Source organism: Cupressus sempervirens, chromosome 11 (genome assembly GCF_028749045.1).
Source record: "Cupressus sempervirens isolate cs-2001-9-10 chromosome 11, ASM2874904v1, whole genome shotgun sequence".
In the NCBI taxonomy this organism is placed as follows: Eukaryota; Viridiplantae; Streptophyta; class Pinopsida; order Cupressales; family Cupressaceae; genus Cupressus; species Cupressus sempervirens.
In genome coordinates this window covers 44790983-44812190 of record NC_143128.1, presented here as the reverse complement: position 1 = coordinate 44812190, position 21208 = coordinate 44790983, and the positions used below count along the sequence as shown (strand labels likewise).

Here is a 21208-nt window from a genome sequence, read left to right as displayed (position 1 = left end):
AATTTGATGTACACCTTGTTGGTTCCCAAAATTGCAGATTGGAATCCTACGAGCCTTGCCAACTTGATGCTGGGATATCCAATTGGTTATGGCCAACTTGACGGAGCTGACCAATGTAGTCCGAGTTCCCTGCACTTCTAGCTCTGCAAAACCAAGGCGGATGTACCCAATCTTGAACAAATCACTCAGGTCCAAGATACTTATAGAAGATCGATTAGAATTTAACTGTAATGAAAAGTTTCCCAAATGGCAAGGATTATAGAAAACTTTAAACTCGCAAATTATGAATTGAGAATCATAAATGAATAAATGAATGTTTTTTAAATAAGAATAAGTATAGATTCTTGGAACAAATGAATATATTAATTCTTCAAAGGAAAGATATGAAACAATTGCTAGCATATGGATTATGAATCAAGAGTAATATAAAGACCAGTGCTTAATTAAATAGGCAAACAGAGTCAATATCATAAGTTGAAACGTACAACTTTATAAAGTTCAGTGTACTTACACTATAAACAAATTAATAATCTAGACACGATGGATCAATTATACAAACGCAATTTTAAACTATTCTAGAATGCACTTTAACTCCTGTGGTACAGAGACAAACTAGACATAAATATAGAAACAATTAAATATTTATAATGTCTGTGTTTATCAAGTTTAAAATGCAATAACGATCCAATCCACTTGTCTGGATATTACAATATTTATAGAAATTAAAAAATATTTATAAAGGACACAACTTAACAATGATTTAAACTCTAATGCAAATAAATAAAATAGATAAGCTTATTGGTTATGCCAGAATTAAAATTGCAATGAAGACACTCCTTACAGATGATCCATCCAATGCAATTAGATTTCAAAATAGCATAGAAAAATCGTACTCAACAATCTAAATCCACAAGCTTAGTTCAACAATTCATTCCTTTGCCAATGAAAGAATATAATATATCAAAGTGCATATATCTTGAATATGTAAAAATTGTTATAAATATGAATTGTCTCTTTCATCTGTGGTTTATATAGAAGTGAAAATATGTGAAATGAATTGACACGGCTCTTCATGCCACCTAATCACAACCGCTTGCTAATAAAGCTATGAGCTTAATTGTTTTAATGAATCATTATATAACTCAAAACCATCGGAGACATATATTTACCTTGTTAAATTCATGGAATGGTCCGAACAAAATGACCTTGAATTGAGCAAGCTCCTGTGCGGCACCAAGGATGTAAACATTTGTTTCATCCCTATGTTTCTCCACAGTGAACAATCCCTTGGAGGTTGCGTCTGCTCCTGGTAACAAGAATGACCTCCAAGCGAACTCGCACGTCTCCAAAACATTATCAGGTCTCTGTACACCAAGATGTCTTACCATTTGTAATTGCGATTAATATCATCGACTCCGTACTTGCATCTAAACTTGGGAATCTAGTGTAGGAGCACCCACATAAAGTATTTAGGTCAAGTTTTATGCACGTGCCGACTTGAGAAATTTATTTCGATTTTGTCATTAGGATAAGATCTTTTCTTGGAATTTGTTCAGATCATTTTGGGGTCATTCTTCCCCATTCTATATCAATCTAGAGTATTCTATAGACTATTTTTCCTATTTTGTAATAATCTAGAATTTTCCGTAGACCGTCTTAGCAAGTATAAATAGAGTTTTAGGTTTAGGGCAAGTCTTTGGAATATGAAATTACGGGAGAAGAAATCTGTAGGAGAGCAAATGTATTTACTATTCATTTGAAGAATTAATTAAGAAGAAATTTCAATATATATTTCTTGTTGATGCTGGTTCCTTTTTGATATTGCTTCCGTTGAATTTATCTCTGCATCAGAATCCCTCTAGATGAATAACAACTTCCTCAACATATCATTGGGCACTTGTATCCTCAATACTTTCAAATTCAACATTTTCTTCAGACGCATCTTGCGCTACACTCTATCATTCCATCTGTCACGCATATTCTTGCAGCAATATTAAGAGTATTATTAGATGTTGATTAAGTCTATAAATCATTGATTGGTAAAAATAACTCAAACTCCTTGCTTTCTTCCGGATGAAAATCAGGCTCGTGAACTTCTTAGTGGTTTTCTTTTCCTATCTCGATGCCCAATCCATTAAACCCTTCACACACTATCTTTGATTCCATTGCAGTTTATATATTTGTTTGTCTTTCAACTTCAACGTTACACCAATTCTCTGCCTCTTTGTCCTTGTATATATTATCAGGAAACAATTTGCATGGGAAAAGATTCACCATCGTAATTGCTGAATATACAATGACTTTGCATCCTCGGCATACCATCTGTGTTTCATTTCCTCTTTAAACTTTCCATTCATGTTAACAACCAGGCATCATTCATTGGTGAATTTCTAATCACAATAACTGGTCCATTCCACACATGACAGTTGTCAAGGACAATACTCCGATGTATGAATTTTCCATTTTTGTCCCTTCAGATATTATTTGCAATATATTAATTATGGTGACTTCAATTCATTCTATGAATTTAATCATTTGCAGCTTTATCATCATGTTGCTGTACAGTTCAGATTGAATCCTCAAGCACTATTCACCTTGTACATATCTGTTCACTCTTATTACACCAATATTATCACTTAATATAATTTAATCATGGATTCCAATATATATATGTATCCTCTGGTCATAACCTTTTGAACAATCTGAACCTGCAACCCTGATACTAATTTCTCAATGGGTAAAAGTGAATGATATATATATATATATATATATATATATATATATATATATATATATATATATATATATATATATGGGTAAAAGTGAATGATATATATATATATTTACATTTCTATCTTGCTATGATCAAAACACTTCCTTGTTCCTGAATATTATCCATTCATAATCAATTCATGTCCTGAATATGTTTCTAGGTTCAACCAATTTCCTGAACAATAGTTCCAATATGCACAATACAACTGAAACTGAACAATTGTATGGCAGGAGCATATTTGAAGATGAGGATTACACCTAGTGAATATGAAGATTCTCCCCTTGGCATGGCATTTGGGACTCTAAATTATGCAAAAAATTAGAGTTCCACCATACCCAACGTTGATCTGCTATAACACATATATAAATATCACAGCTAGATGTAATTGCTGACTCCTTTAACACCAAGGCTTGGAATGGATATTGCAGACACTCTAATACCAAAAATGGCCTGTCCTTTCATACACAGATCCAGTGAATGCTAACGCTGCCACTGTAATCAATTTAGGCCCTCTGTTAGGACCATGGAAGACAATAGGATCAATGCTACTAATGGAGAAGAGATCGCAGCACAAGAATAATAATGATACAACAGCCGCTTATGGAAAAACAAGGTATCTCTGCTACCAATAGTCTCAATAATGGCATCTGTGTGATGCCATTCTTCAAGGTATAAATCGCTGGGATCTTGCACCAGTCCTAACGGCTGTTCACACCAAAGAATTCACAATTCTTTGTGCACCACAACACAAACAGCAATCTTAGAGAAACTCACACCAAGAAGCATCCAAGTTGGCACACTCAGGGGCTACATCCCAAAGCTTGGCTGCCCCTTCCTTGTAGTGATCCTCCTTACGTGACAAAAGGTGCAATTTGATTTGAATATAAATCGAGGCTGCTTTTTTTGAGCCCAATTGGTTACACTTCACTGAGTGGATAAAGGATTATGTACTCTAATTTTGTTCATGAGTAGAAGAACTTGCTATCTAGATAGTGATAAAAAAATTAAGCATACAAATAAGAACAAAATTAAAGAGTATTAAGCACTAAATTGTAGAATACAAGTGGTCAACAAAAAACTAAAAAAAAATTAACTTGTGAGAGGATCTTAATTGCAAGAGATTGTAGATACTTAAATGGTTGACCATAGAGGTACTGCCACATGACAGCGTCCATGTCATTTTGGTCCTTTATTGCAATTGGACTAAGTTTTGCCTCCAAGGCAAATAAGCCAAATTCCAGCCTAACGTTTTTGTGCATTTCATCATCTTGGAAGAGTCTTGCAAAAGCTTTGTGGCACCCATTAGCAACTTCTTCATTCACAGATGGTGCTACTCTATCTAGCATAGCAAGTATTTCGTCACTATAGTACCTCAGAGATAGGGCATATGCAAGGAGGTGCCAGTCATCCTTTTCCAAATGATGATGAATGATTGTTATCCATCTTATTGCATAAGGCTTCACATTCTGTGGGGTCATTCTCATGTGTTTGTATGGAAAGTTCTGCCTTCTCTACCGTTGTGTCATGCCATCATAGACATCCCCCAAACAAGGTTGATCTGTATCAGCAAAGCGGAGCATGGTCATGATAGGCTTGGCAAAATCCAATACAAATTATACAAGCCCAACGTCATTCAAGACCAATGCCTTGACCTTTTGAGCCCTACTTGATCAAAGCCTTCTATATATCCCACTAGTTAGAAATATCCATTTGGCTCGATGCCCCTTGCACCTTGACAAGTCGTCTCATAACAATAGTATGAGATGCAAATTGGGTCTCAACAACCTTAGCAAATTAATAGCAATATGTCAATAAATATTAAGCAAAGTTATATCCAATTTGATACTGAAAATGACATAAAATTTATTAAAATTAAATAAATAAATAAAATTTAGTAATTACAATTTACCTTAAACAACTCCAATTTGGAGAATGATTTGAATATCAATTGTGACATTTGATGGTTAGTTACAAACATTTGTATCTCTTTCCCTTCTTGGTATATTTGCTTCGCGTAATCTATTTGGGTGCCAGTTTGTTGCATCTTGGGCACCCGGATGTGCTTTCGAGGAGCATCCACAGGGCACCTGGATCAGAATCGACATCCAACGTACACATTAATGATGGGGGAAGACGAAGATCCACCCCTTGGATTAGGTTAGATCGATACAAAATGAAGTATCAATGCAAACCCTAATGCAAAAGGAATGAATAATTTGGATTTATTTCCTTCTCACCTCCACCTTAAGACGCTTTAAGCAAGAAGATATGCAATATAGAGTTGAGATATAGAGATATGTTGAAATGATAAAGTATATAGAAATGAAAGAGAGGAAGATGAAATACCTTGTGAGATACAAACCTAAAAACAGGCTATCAAATGACCTCCAAAAGGGCTGATTCCCAGTTTTCAACCCTAGAAATAGCTTTTATACCATTGTAATGGGCACCCTAGAAATGCCCAAAAAATTGAACCAACGGTTGAAAGCGATTTTAATGTCTTTGCATAGATTTCAATCCACATAACATGAACAAGAAGGAATTTATGCAAATTGAAGATTGAACCACTGCTGAAATAATATTAGTTGTCCCAATAATAAAATCAAGTACATAGCAATGTATTCCAAAGGCCAAACCCCAAGAGAATGACGTCTAGAATGTTACAAGAGAGGATGAACGTCCTCTAATGCCAAGAAAGATATGTGACTCACACATCCAAGCTCTTATCAAATGCAATTCACAATCATCTGATTCTCAACAATGACTCTCTCACCTCTATTTATACTTTTCCTACACCCTTCTAGAAGGAAATCAAATATTAATTAATTGCAAGTACTAGAAGCTTCCCCCTTCCAATAATTAATGCACTCTCTAGAAACTCCTCCCTTGCAATACAATAATTAATTGTGCTTCTAGAAAATTAAATTACTAGAGGCTTCTCCCTTTCCAATAATTAATACACACTTTAGAAGCTTCTCCCTTGTAATACAATAATTAATTAAATTAATTAAATATAAAATCGCCTTTTAATTGTTAATTTATTTAATGACTTTATAAGAAATTAATTTAATTTATTCTTATGCTCCACTTAACCTTGGACAACGTAAAGGCTAAGAACTTCACTTAGTTGCTAAAAAGATGGGGACATTACAGTCCACCCTCCTTGAAATTGCTTGTCCTCAAGCAATCTAGCAACACAATGAACTCCAACCTCCACCCGGATCCCAAATGAAGTAGTATGTGACATCCTTGTGGAGACTAAACCAACTGCAATCCAGCATCATTAAGACCAACCACATGTCCTGCAGCCTTGCTCTCAAAACTTGTGTTGATGATGTAGAAGTCAGAATGTCACCAGAAGGCAACTCTGTAGACGATCTATGAAATCTTTTCTTCCTTGTATCCACCCACATAATAGATATTGGACTGGAATTTTGATCATCACCAACATGCATTGAAAAAGATGTAGCTACAGGCGAACCATATGCACTCATGCTAACTGTATCAACAATAGGTGTAGCCGCATCAAAATATATGGACATAGGAACAACACTAACTGCCGCAATAGAAAACTGAACCGGATCTGTAGTTGATGAAAACTCAGAATCATCAACATGTGCGCCATCATTAGAACACATATGAACAACTGCATGCATATTGCTAAACTCCTCATCGGATGGTTCAACTGAAACAAAAGCGACTGCTAATATGATAGTATCCTTGTATTCTTCTAATCCCACATCGACGGACTCCACATCACCAACATCATAGCTGGGTGGCTCTATATGTGTCTCGATCCCACCTGAGGAATCAACTACCTTCTGCACTGGAGCAACATACAATTTGTCAATATTGATGCCCATCTGTCTAGCCATAAGCTGCAACATCATATCCATTTGCCTATTCTGCTCCTCTAATGTACCCAGTACCATGAACATTACATTTTCCTGATCTGGATTGATATACATTTTGTTAGACACTTTTCCCTCTATTCGGCTATCCCAAATTCCCTATAAGACCTCCACAGGATGGTAGGACTTATAGCTCTGCTACCATTGTAATGGGCACCCCAGAAATGCCCAAAAATTGAACCAACTGCTGCAAGCGATTTTAATGTCTTTGCATAGATTTCAATCCACATAACATGAATAAGAAGGAATTTATGCAAATTGAAGATTGAACCATTGCTGAAATAATACTAGTTCTCGATTGATAAAATCAAATACACAGTAATGTATTCCAAAGGTCAAACCCCAAGGGAATGACATCTAGAATGTTACAAGAGAGGATGAACGTCCTCTAATGCCAAGAAAGATATGTGACTCACACATCCAAGCTCTTATCAAATTCAATTCACAATCATCCAATGCTCAACAATGACTCTCCCACCTCTACTTATACTTTTCCTACATCCTTCTAGAAGGAAATCAAATATTAATTAATTGCAAGTACTAGAAGCTTCCCCTTTCCAATAATTAATGCACTCTCTAGAAACTCCTCCCTTGTAATACAATAATTAATTGTGCTATTAGAAAATTAAATTACTAGAGGCTTCCCCCTTTCCAATAATTAATACACACTCTAGAAGCTTCTCCCTTGTAATACAATAATTAATTAAATTAATTAAATATAGTCACTTTTTAATTTTTAATTTATTTAATAACTTTATAAGAAATTAATTTAACTACTAAAGTGGGGCTAGGGGCCACCCAATTTTGCCTTGCATCATGTTAAACATGGATGCATGGTCAGCTCTTCCAAAGATAGTTGAGATCTCGCTATGCTCACAGGGAGCATACGTCTTCAGAAAGAGCCACTGATGGAATTCTAAATTTTAGAGTCCCAAATACCATGCCAAAGAGAAAATATTTAGATCTTACCCGTTACGTATATTCAAACAATATACTAAAAGTCATGATTAGAGAATGCGGAAAAGAAAGTTTGATTCGTATTTGGCATCTTGTTTGGTATCAATGTAAATGGAATGTGAAAGATCAGAGTCAACAGCCGAGGCCCATTCAGATAATGAAGCACACAACTTGTTTGTATCTCTTCTATCACAATGTTTAGGGAATATGCCTCTAATTCAAAACAGAGGCCTTTAGTAGATCGGTTTGTTTAGTTTCCTGGGCACAAAATAAAGATGACAGTAATCAAACAAATACAAAAGAGGAATGAGCAAGATAATATTCAAGATGTGGTACATATTATCATTAACATGAAAGAAAGTGATAATGATAGTGAGGGCATTGATGCATATGATCAACCTAGAATGTACATTACATAGATTCTTTCATTGGCAATACTTCTTTCGAGCATGTTTGCGTACAATTAGATTGGAGGAATTGATGAAGTTGCTCCCAACCACCTATCTCTGCTTACAAAATACAAGACATAGCCAATGATATACATGTTTATGAAATTGAGCACGTACTGTGAAGGTGAAAAGTTGCAGTTATAAGCAGATATTCTTATTTTCTCAATACCAATGAATGAAGACAATCTCTTAGGCTTGATGGAAAACTCCAGCCGTTCCATCATGCCTGATAATGGAGATAGGAGCATAGAGGAATATTCAAGCGGTAATGTAAAATGAATTCAGATGAAAATAAAGAGAAACTTGTGGATGTGCATTTCGGAGAATATGAATGAGGAAGAAACCCGATAACTTTATAATACTGAATCTTTGCAGTCCGAAGGCATGATGGTAACCATTAACGTGGCAAGGATTTGTCACCAACAAAGATATTTAACAAACATAACAAACAAATAATGAAATGAATCCTAGGAAAGTGCCTATTTGTTAAAGTAGTTTCCCAAAAATGAGTTCACGCAAAAGTCTCCAGGACATGGTGACAATTCCATACACCTATGTTTCTAGTAGTATAGAGGATGATGACGACAGAAGCAAAGATGAGAAAGAGGTTGGACGAGGCCCATCCTAGTCCCCTACACACAACAATGACCACGCAGAAGTAAGAAACATTCGAAAATGATATTTATCGAGAGAAGTTGTTTGTATATCTAAACAAGGAATAGATCAAGGTCGAATGCATTGATGCATACAAGCAGGACTTCAATCTGAATTCGATGAACACAAAATATTACTATATTAGCTTCCAGCATTAATCACAGACTTTTGATGGTGTTCAATTTGAGCAGGGAATTTCAAACCTGTAAATGCTTAAGAAAGAGTCAGAGGAGATTTGCAAGTATAATAAGTTTGATGAAGGATTGATAATTGCTGGGTGCTCTAAACTAAAGTTAGATGATACAAAACAATAAAAGTTTTAAAATGAACAAATGCTCAATCATGAAAGATGCTTAAAATATAATTAAAGTGAAGAGATTGCAAAAAAATAATAAAAATGCCAAAAGTTGCGATCAAAGTGACTGTCAAATTAAAAAAGGATTAGTTATTGGGTGTCATCGGTAGAAATTGTGTATCGGCCAATGGGTCCCTTCGGAAAGGAAATTGTGTATCAGCCGATGGGTCCCTTCGGAAAAGAAATTGTGTATCAGCCGATGGGTCCGTTCGGAAAGGAAATTGTGTATCAGGCGACGGGTCCCTTGGGAAAAGAAATTGTGTATCAGCCGACGGGTCCCTTTGGAAAAGTTCTTGTTATGTAGCCGACGGGTAAATAGTTTGTAGCGGACATAATGTATGTGGCCGACGGACTCCTTCGGGAAAGTTCTTCGGAAAGTATTTATAACCCCTTCGGGAAGCATTGTAATCATCATCAGATCTTACCATCGAAGCATAATGTACTGTTGGCATATGCGAATAATAAACGTTCTGCTGTTTGCTGTTCGTATTCATTGTCTGTGTGCGTTTGTTAATTAATCTATGCGGTAAACATTTGGCGCCGTTGCCCGATGGACCTGGTACGCAAGCAGGCGGATATGAATTAAATGCCGAATCAGTTGAACAAAGATAAGAATAAGCTGAAAGAAAAAGATGACATATGTGTTGCGCAGGGAAATTTAATTCTGGCTCAACAGACAGAGCGTCGAAGGAGATTTCAAAAAATTGCCGACGGAAACAAGAGCGCGGAAGGATTGTTGAAGGAGACTCGACAACGGCTTGAGTTGGTGGAAGAAGCAAGGGAGGAGTTTTTGAACCTGCATACGCCACGGGAAGAGAATTCTGACAGAAGGAGATCAACTCGCACGGCTCGGAGTGCGGATGGAGCACGAGCGTGGAGTGACCTCTTCGTCCGAGATATACTTCTGGAACGAACGGCTTCGGTTGAACCCTCTTCTTCACCAAGTAGCGCGGAAGCAGAAAACAACGCAAGTATTGAAAACAGTGCGGAAGCAGAAAACAGCGCAGGTGTAGAGAACAACACGGGTGTGCAGAACAGCACGGGTGTTCAAAATAGCGCGGGAGCTCAAAACAACGCGGGTGCTCAAAACAATGCAGGAGTGCAAAACAGCACAGGTACACAACAAAACCCTCAACATACAGTGATAATGGCAGGTCCGAAGGAAAAATTGCCTAAATTTGATGGTGATGAAGCAGCTGATCCCATTCGACATTGTAAAACATGTGAAACGATCTGGAGGGCAAATGGCATAATAGATACAAACGAATGGATCCGACAATTTCTCGCTACCCTACGGGGTGTTGCAATTGATTGGTTTACTGATGCTGATCCACATAAATTAAATAGTTGGGATAACATTAAGGAATTCATCGCAAAATTTCAACTTTCGCGTGATGATAATGAAATTGTAGCCGAGATATTCAATACCAAGCAAAAGAAGAATGAAACAGTACAGGTCTTTGCTAGGAGATTGAAGGACTTAATTAGTAAAATGGAGAATAAACCGGTAGATGGGCTCCAGAAAAGATGGTTCATTGAAGGCCTTCACCCGAAGCTGCGGAAAAAGATGAAGATCGTGCCACCATCAACATACAATGAAGCGTACAATCGGGCAATGAACCTCGAAAGTGACCAGAAGACAAAGAAGAAGAAGAAAAATAGCTCGTCCGATTCAGAAGACGATGCATCTTCAGGAGAGGATAACAGCGATGACGAAGGAAGCAATAGGAAGGTCCGTGCCCTCCACAAGGATATGATGTAGATGATGAAGGAATTCAAAAACATGAACAAGGAGACTAAGGGTAATGACCTATGGTGCACGAAGTGTAAGAAAGAAGGCCATACGAAGGGATCCTGCCCGAAAGATCAATTTTGTGAAATCTGCCAGATCCTGGGACACTCGGTAAAGGAATGCCCTTTCAATTTAAAAAAAGGACACCACAGCAAGTGTTCCTGTCAGCAAGCGTTCGGTAAAGGAATGCCCGTTAGGAGGGAATGAGAACACCAGTAAGGAAGGAGCCACATCGGGTGGATACAGAAACAACCGGCGCAGTCAAAACAACAATAGCAATAACAACGGTGGCAACAACAACAATGGAGGAAGGAGTCGAATTCAATACGATGTGAATGGTCGGCCAATTGTTCAATGCCGCGCATGCAATCTGTGGGGTCACTTTGCCCGAGAGTGCACAACGATGAACACACTGAAGTTGCTATGCCGATGGTGTGGACCTGGCGATCATGATGATAGTAAGTGCCCGAATCCGGAGTAAACTTGATTACCGTAGGGACAGACGAGGAAGAAGTTCTGGCAATCACTTGGAAGCAGGCGAAGCTATACCCTGACCCAGCGGAAGAAAAGAAGAGACTGGAGGAAGCAAGGGCAGAGATCCAGAAAGCAACATAGGCAGAAACGACACACCTGAAGGACCCGCCAAGTACCTCAATTCGGAACTGTGCAGAACAGAACATTGTACGGCAAATATTGCAAGCTGAGATACCCGTCAGGATAAATGATCTGTTGCTAACTATGCCTCAACTCCGTACGGCCCTCACAAATATAGTTCCGAGTGCTAAGCAACCCATAGAGCAAGACAACGAGAAATAGGGGGGTACAAGTGCAGGAGATCCGATGTTGTTAGCTCTTTCATCTGGACGCTATCCGGCAGTTGTTGAAATGGGCATTCTCGGGACTGTGCGAACGGACACGATTGTCGACGGAGGATCCGGTGTCAATGTGCTACCAGAGGATACTTGGAAAAAGTTGGGACGGCCAACATTATGGCCACCTACCTTCCAGCTGTTAACAGCCGATCAACATGGAATCAAGCCATTGGGAGTCCTAACAGCACAACCAGTGACGATTGGAACACAACCGTTCTTGTTGGACTTTGTCGTGATCCCACTGAAGCGGAGAGGATATGATGCCATTCTGGGCCGGGGGTGGCTGATACAAGCCAAGGCAAAGCATGATTGGAAGAAAAATACTTTATCACTCAAAAGCAAAGGCCGGAAGTATGTCATCGATCTACACACTCAGATGGTTGGAGAAGAAGCTTTGTCGTCGGATTCCGAAGGAGAAGAGGATGAGAGGAGGCAGAGTATGGAACCTGATCAGGAGGGAGTCTTACGATTGGAAGGAGATGACGATCTGGATTCAGTAAATGGTCTTTACCATTGGCAGATAGAGGATTACGAGCTCTTTCCAAGTTGTAATATGCTAAGGATCGACGAAGGTAAGAAAGAAGGAAATGAATGTCCGAAGGAACATAGAGAAGCCGAAGGAGGAAATGAATGTCCCAAGGAACACAGAGAAGCCGAAGGAGGAAATGAATGTCCGAAGGAACATAGAGAAGCCGACGGAGGAAATGAATGTCTAAAGGAACATGGAGAAGTCAAAGGAGGAAATGAATGTTCGAAGCAACACAGAGAAGCCGAAGAAGGAAATGCGGATATGACTGAAGCTGGAGGACAGAACATACAGTACGAACCCAAAAGAAGGAAAGATTCTACTGTACGACTACGCAGGAAAAAAGTATTATGTTGAACCACAAATATAGCAGAAAGGTACTAGCAGCAACGAAGACACACGATATGGTCTGCACAGGAAACAAAGCGGAAGGTTCTAATAAAAGTTGCAGCAATATGGAGTGGACGTGTTATTGGCGGCCAGAAGGGGCAATTGATGGAGTCCATGCTACGGAGCTTCGGGAACAAATTGGGCGGTATGGAGATGACACAGAACAGGCGTAGCAAGTTTCAACTTGGACAGTGGGTGTTGAAGTACGACGATCGGAATAAAATCAAACTAGGCAAGTTCAAAATTAAATGGACCAGATTCGGGAAGTAGGCAATAATGGAGCAATAAAACAGTGGATGCTAGACGGAAAGGAAGTATTCGATGTAGTGAAGAGGTCGAAGTTGAATGTTTGCCATGAAAGAAGTAACGCACCCCCGTGGATGAATAACTGAGAGAAGACTATAACTACTGTATATATGTAAATATTGTACATAATTGTTCCAAAAGTGAGATTTTCAAAAAAAAAAAAAAAAAAAAGGTGATGAAAAAGCTACTGTATGGATTTTTGGAAACAAAGCACTGTATGGATTATTAAATATTCACCGTACGGTTTTGGAGGAAGTGTATGGATTTTCCAGTTCAATGTACGGATTTTTGTGCCGTATGGATTTCGCCAGGTTTTGCATCTTGTTACGGATTTTTTTGGAGATTTTGAGCAGTGTACGGAAAAGCATCAAGTCTGATATGTACTGTACGGATTTTAAAATGATGATGAAGTGTACGGAATTTATTGGTTCACTGTATGGATTTTTATAAGCTTGCAGATACCGTACGGTTTTTAGCAGCAAGCTTACCGTACGGATTTTAAAGACAGTTCCCGTATGGTTATTTTCACAGTTGCCGTACGGATTGTGGAGACAGCGTACGGATTTCTTGTGATCGAGCAATGTGCGGATTTTATGCAGTACGGTGTACGGATTTTGAAAGGAGCTAAAGTGAAGACAATGTACGGATTTTTGAGTTTTGAACAGTACGGGTTCTAATGTATGATGTACGGATTTTATAACAATGATGCACTGTATGGATTTCCATCATTCCTGCCATACGGATTCAGGGAGGGAAAACTATTGTATGGATTTGTGGTCTTCTGGTGGTATGGCTTTGTTATTTGATTTTCCTTCTAACTTCTTCAGAGTACCGATTTTCAATCTCCTCTTGCGTGTACGGATTGTGAAAATCATTTCAAGGGTTGCAATTCACCCTCCACATGTTCGAAAGAATTCTCCACTGTACGGATTTTCAGTATAATATGGTGTACGGGTTTTGCATAAATGATAAATATGGCATATGACTTCTACCTGTTATTGCATTCAGACTTTGGAGGACGTTATAGGATATTGCATAAGGAAGGAGTCGATACGGTGGCAGGATGTATGGTGTAGCTGTACATTGGTAGCACAGAAGGGCGACAGGAGGTTTTCTTTAAAAAAAAAAAAAAAAAAATGTTGACAAATCAAGAATGCTCAGAATGAGTAATGAAGGATACCAAAGGGAAGGGGAAGCATCAGCGATTGCCAGAAAGAGTGTAGAATCGGCAGAAAATGACAGAAATGGTGTGTTCCGTGCAGTTTTGTGTGGGTTTCAGAGTGCTAAATTGGTCTTGGCGGCGAGGGGCGCTGCCCCTTGACCCCGCCCTCGCTGCCCCAGGACCTCGTGGGGGCGCTGCCCCTCGACCTCGCCGGGGGTGTTGCCCCCTGGACCCCCAGTCGTTGCGGATATCAGTCGTGGGAGTCTGACCAGTTGAGAAGACTTGGAGTTGCGTTAGGCATGGAGTGTTTGTGTATCAGAGGCACTGAGAGTAGGTGTTGGCCGTGAGGCTGTCTTGGTGGATGCGTAGAGAGTTTGGGAGGAGCTGATCATCCAGTTGGAGGCAGTGCAGTGACACTTGGTTCAGTGTACTTGGAATTGGAAGGTAGAAAGCGACACAGGTGGCTATCAGGGTCAGATGTCAGATTGGCTAAGGTGACAGTGTTGAAGACCAGTTAGTCAGTCAATGTATTTTGGTTGTTGATTTGTCTCAGAGATATTGTAATAGTCGTCAGGATACGACTTTTCTTTTTTGGGGGGGATGATGTCGTTGGTAGAAATTGTGTATCGACCGATGGGTCCCTTCGGAAAGGAAATTGTGTATCAGCCGATGGGTCCCTTCGGAAAAGAAATTGTGTATCAGCCGATAGGTCCCTTCGGAAAGGAAATTGTGTATCAACCGACGGGTCCCTTCGGAAAGGAAATTGTGTATCAGCCGACGGGTCCCTTCGGAAAAGTTCTTGTTATGTAGTCGACGGATAAATAGTTTGTAGCGGACATAATGTATGTGGTCGACGGACTCCTTCGGGAAAGTTCTTAAGAAAGTATTTATAACTCCTTCGGGAAGCATTGTAATCATTATCAGATCTTACCATCGAAGCATAATGTAGTGTTGGCATCTGCAAATAATAAACATTCTGCTGTTTGCTGTTCGTATTCATTGTCTGTGTGCGTTTGTTAATTAATCTATGCAGTAAACATTGGGAGTCATTCTTTTTATTTTGAAAAAGTATGAATTATTGAAGAGATGTGATGTTTTAAATTTGAAAAGTCACGTCTTCATATTATTTCGATATATAAGGGAGATATAGAACCAAGCAAAAAGACATTCACAAAATTTGAACATCTATATTCTAGAAGAAGTATTTTATATTATTTATCTGGAGGAATAAGGGCTATAATATGATTTTGTAATATAAATTCAATTATTTTATGTTTATAATAAAATAAAATGTCCTTTGTTTATTTTTAAATGACATGGAGATTTAAACTGTAGATGAATCGTCCTTTGTAATTATTTTTTGAGATTTTGTATACAATTTAAATATCAGATAAGTGGACATGGTCATTTAGCATCTTAAACTAGATCATCACAGATATAGTGAAATATTGAATTGTTTTCATATCAATGTCCAGTTTGTTTTTGTCTCCCTACCAGAGGAGTTAAAGTTTAATCTGGACTAATTTAAGATTGCATATATATTTGATTTGTCATATCTTGATTATTTAGTTGTTGACAGTATAAGTGCATGGAACATTATAAAGTTGTACGTGAAAATTCACTCCTAAAGAGCAGAGGCACTGGTCTTTCTATTATTGAAGTTAGAAAATCTATATATTCCTTCCTACAAACATCAAATTCATTATAAACAAACCTTATACAATTCAAACACTCAACATTTAGTTTCATTTTAATCGAGTTCAAGGACCTTGCTAGTTGGAGAACTCCAAAGCTTAAATTCGCTTTAGAAAAGCTCTGAACCAAATGATCAGGTTCGAGGAGAAGGTCTACTCGTGTAGGTGTAGCGGAGCTTGAAGTGCAGGAGAATCAAGGTGATTCTCGTTCATTGGCCAGAATTGATTGCAGAAATACTATCGGAGAAGTGGCAGGCTCTTGGATTTCCAATCTGCTGTTTTGGGAACCAACAGAACGCATGAATCCTCGATCGTCAATGGAGAAATAGCTTGAATGCCTTGAATGCTTGAAGAATGCTTGAGAACTTGAGAGCTTGAGTGCTTGATTGTAGAATGACTTGGATTGATTGTGGATGTGTTGGATTGAGAAATGGAGCAAATGGAAGGGCTTATATAGAGCTCAGAATAGCTTAATCCTCGTAGGTCGACCTGCGTAGAAGTTTGCACCCCAAAACTAATCGAACATTGGATCCAAGCAGAGGACCCAAAATAGGGCCCAATCCCGAGATTCCAAAATAGGTTTCGGTTCCCAGAAATTAGGCACAAAGTCCAAAATATAGTTGTTTCGGTGCAGAGAGCAAGTTCCAAGTGGATAGATGAATGGAAGGGAGGACCTATGATGATAGATCCTACCTCGAGCTTAACGCAATGAAAATAGAAGCATTAAAGAGGATTTATTAGGTTTTACCCCAATTCCAACTAGGAGAAAGGACAAAAAAGGGAAGAAATGAAGAAAGATGCAATTGAATGATGACCTCTCCTTAAATGGGTGCTAAATCATTATTAAATTGGAGTGCGTCCAATTTAAGACGGTACACCTGTGCTTTTGGTCAGCCTCCACCTTTCCAAGGCGTGTATTGATATTTGAGCTTAATCCTATAACATGAGTCAACTCAAAAAATATTAAACAATGCATCCCATGGACATGTCCTCCCCCAAATTCCCAGTGTCCCTGGAATGGGGACTTGGGGATGATGTTCTAGCATCCCCGACGACACCACCAAATCACCGTTGGTGCATTGATATTTGAGCTTTATCCTATAACATGAGACAATTAACTCAACAAATATTAAACAATGTACCCCATGGATGTGTCCTGCCCCAAATTCCCAATGTCCCCGAAATGGGGACGCATTGGGGATGATGTTCTAGCGTCCCCGACGACACCACCAAATTACCATTGTTTTGCTAGAAACATGGGGATGTCCCAATATCCCTTGAGGGGACATGAGGATGCCTAGAGGGAATAGGGGGACACCTAGGGGTCCCCTGTCACAACAGATAGATAAAGTGCAATTAAAAAAACATATTTTATTTGTTTTATGGGTTCTATTCTTGCCCAAGGGGTGTATGGAGCCCATCCCTTGTAGTTTGTACTTGTTTTGGTATCATGCTACTCATGTAGTCATCTTTATGATTAGATACTCGTACTTTCGATATCTATTATATAATACTAAATATAATCCATTTTCTGATTTGACAATGTCAAATTTAATTGTTCAATGTTTCTTGTTCAATGCAATTCTCAAGTATTCAGTAATTCTAATTTACTATTTGATAGTTACCGTTTTACTGTTTACATAGTTATTTCTTATATTATTTCTTATATTGTTATACATCTTTTCATAGCTAGCATTTTAAGCACCACATGTTTAGTATATAGCACACCCCCCTCCCCCCCTGTCCCTAGCTGCCATCCCCCCATTGTACTGAAATTGAGGCCCCTCTATCCGCCCTACCTGAAGACTTGTCCCCCATTCCGATGCTCCCCTATTCCCCAAAGCGGTGTAACTATGCTATTAAATGACTTGAACAAGAAGTGAATAAATACCAAAAGATAAGATATAATCCAAGTGACTACTAAGGCTTCTAGAAATATTCTTAGGACTTAAGTAAACATGTGAAAAGGACACAAAAAAACTAGTTAGGTGAAGTACCTTATTCACACCATCAAAAATTCATTGATAGATCAAGCACTAGATAAAAAACGCCCTAACAGACCAAAATTAGAAAATAGTGTGCTCAGTTTTGAAGATCTTCCACACACTGAACCCTGCACATTGATGTCCCATACTACCTTGAACATATTTGAAACATCCACGGAGTTGTGTTTGTTCCAAACAAATACCAGCAAATAGAAAAACTGGATACATTATGGATCACATAATCTTAAATGCAGTAGAAAAAAATAATGGTACACTCACAGATTAACAAGATACTTTAAGAAATCCTTTGCAGAAATAATGCCAACAAAAATAGCATTCACTGTATCTGATCTGGATTATGATTCCAGATTACAACACTTGGTGTGAAACCTGTGGTATTGTTAATTCTAATGCGAATAGCATAATTTCAGAACAACAGATTATGCAAGCCAAAAATAGTTCATTTCATTCAAAACTCTAGTTTATACAATGTTTGATGAATCTGAAGGGCCATCGACATCCCTTCAAAAATAAATGAACAGTTCACATAATATTTATTACATAATAAAATATGAAAACTATGAAAACTATTTAAAAACTATTCCAAATTTTATGTCTACCTGTAGAAGTCATAGCTTTCAGCGCATAGCTCGAAAATGTACGCCGCTTACACTGTTAGAAAGGTAATCAAATTCTCTATCTCCTAATTTCGAGAGACATAACTCTTGGGAGCTTTCAGGGCCTAGAAATGCTCCAAAGGCCTTCGAAAATGCAAAATACTAAAGTATAGAAAATTACTGGAAAAATAGATTTTGGTATTTTCCCATTTCTGCTTTTGTCGGCCTCCTCTGGATCATCATAGACCATGTCTGATCAGTATCCATTGAACAGCTATTCACAAGACAATATGATATTCTGTTCTTGTGCTTAACCCTAATCCATGTGGATGTATTTATAGGCACATATGTTAGGAAACTGTTAAGTGATATTATTACAATATAATTGGTACAAAATCATTAGTGAAAAAAACTACCTGTAAAGGCACACTGTGGTAGAGTGTATAGTCTATATGGGGTGTGAAAAATGTAGTATACAACATATATTCAACAGCTTAAAATGGTCACCATGACTATCCAAGTTTACATGAAGCTTTAGAAAAACTATGGGTTTCTCAATGTTTACAGGTGATGTTTTTCAATTATTTAAAAGGTAAATTGGGTTTTAAGTGTCTTAAACTCCAATCTACAATGAGAGAATGATTATCATAATTGTCTCATCATTATTATTCCCTTTCTTTCCAGATGGTCATCTAGTGGGCATGTAGGGCAGTTGGTTTTTCGTGAACGTCTACAAGTTAAGCTTGTACTAAAACTTTAATCCCACTTTATTTAATTTTATCAGATTTCTCTCTTTTGGGTTGAATGGGAATGGAAAATATGAAAAATCTAATATTGTTTAAGGGAGGACCCCCTCTAAACCATCGAGATAAACATTCTTAACAATTTTGTTATGTCAGACTCTTTTATATTTCACTGGTTTAGGGTTTAGGGTGGAAAGTCAGTTTTAAATGAAAAGGCAAAAAGTGACAAAATCTTGAGTACATGTTTCTCTTCCTTGTGGATTCTTCCTTCTGTGCATTTAATATACTTAAGCACAAACTAGGTTTCTCCATGAAACTTGTTCAACACCATTGATGAGTTAGAAGCTTTATACAAAAATATTGTTTTCATTCTCTTGAGAACCTAATTTTTTAACTGGTGTGTAGATTTACAGTGTTCCTAAGATTTGTGACATTTTCCATTTAAGTAAATAAAGATCCTTTCTGAGTTGAAAGATGTGAAACTAAACATCAGGTGTACAGCCAATGAAAACATCCCAGTTCAAACTTTATACCATACAATTGTAGCCTACACTTGTTGTCTGTTGAAGCTTTAATTTGATTTAGAGTGTTCATTAAATATTTATTTGGAGTTGGAATAAACACAGGAATTTTCTTGGTGTGTTTTACAGGTATACCCCACTTTATGGCTTCCATGGAGTCTTGTCAGGGTTCCTTGTTGGAGTGAAGCAAATTATGCCTGATCAAGAAATGACTTTATTTTATGTTCTTAAGTTGCGTGCCCAGGTACAATTGAGATTCCAGCTTTCCCAGCATTAATTGTTTCTCAGTTTAGTGTGTTCTTACTTTATGTGAGGTCTTTGTTTCTTCTACTTTAATCTGGATATAACTAATATGCTTTTGTATGCTTGCAATGCACTCAACTCAGTGGTTGCCTTCCCTTCTGGTTTTGGTATCCATAATTGTGAGTATCTTGGCAACAGAGTCTACAACATATCTTCCTTTCATAATTTTTGGAACTTATGGAAGCTGGCTGTACCTGCGATACATCCAAAAAAAGCCAGAAACTAATTTGAAGGGTGATCCAAGTGATGAGTTTTCTTTTTCAACCTTTTTCCCTGAAATAATGAGGTGAAAATTTGCTACGTTTTGTGAATTTTATTGTATATATATAATATAATTTGATATAAAACACCAACAGACATGCCTATAGGCTATTATTGCCTAAAATATGTTATTCACAATTGACAGACCTATTGTGGATGCAATTGCTCTAGTCTGTGAGAAAATCTTCTGCGGGGGATCTCAACGTATCGGTGAAGAAGGGGATGCTGTAGGTGGCATGCCTTTGCCAGGGTCTGATCCCGTTGAAGCATCTAGGAGAAGGTAGTTCTGTCATTTGTTTTTGTAAAGTATCTTACTTTTTGTTTTCTTCTGCAAATTGTTAATGGATAATGAATTTCTTTTTTTTGTTTTATAAAGTTCATTATTCTCATATTCTAGATTGACTAAAAATGTAGATCCAAACACAGAACATACAATTGAAAACACAAAGTGTACACATGAATACACATGAATATATTTAGACACAAAACATACACATGAGTATACACATTTTTTGGTCATTGTTGTCTAGAATGCATTTATTGCTTCATCTTTACTCCTTTCTAGGACGGTAAAGCCGTTTGGCTCAGTTGCATCAATGATACTCTGATATCATTTGTATGTTCCCTTTTTCCACCTCCCTTACTCATCTCTAGCTTTCCCTTTTGTAATAGTCACAACCTAAGTTGCCGGTTCGGATTCCGATATGGATGTGGGTTTGAGATTCGGGTTCAATATTCATCGGTGCTTGTGAAACTCATGAATTCAGAGTTCACTGTAGGCCATATGTGATTGGGAAAGAGTCTTCAAAGAGCTGCCTTGTACCCGAGAGCAACCTCAAGATCTCTGTATGGGGCAACTCTACTTGTACTCTCCCTGAGGACTGATTGACTATAGAACCTAGGGCTCAATGCAAAGGCAAAGAGATACAAAGGGGTA

General features: G+C 38.0%; 1 protein-coding gene across 1 annotated transcript in view; it reads left to right on the top strand.

The window, feature by feature from the left end:
• Positions 1 to 21208, top strand: part of LOC149528170 (rhomboid protein-like protein) — a 143641-nt gene that overhangs the window by 119393 nt on the left and 3040 nt on the right. Inside the window, exons 5-7 of the mRNA XM_089811973.1 lie at positions 19837 to 19951; positions 20094 to 20296; positions 20417 to 20551. Coding sequence (XP_089668099.1) covers positions 19837 to 19951; positions 20094 to 20296; positions 20417 to 20551 — 453 coding nt within the window. The remainder of the gene's footprint in view (positions 1 to 19836; positions 19952 to 20093; positions 20297 to 20416; positions 20552 to 21208) is intronic.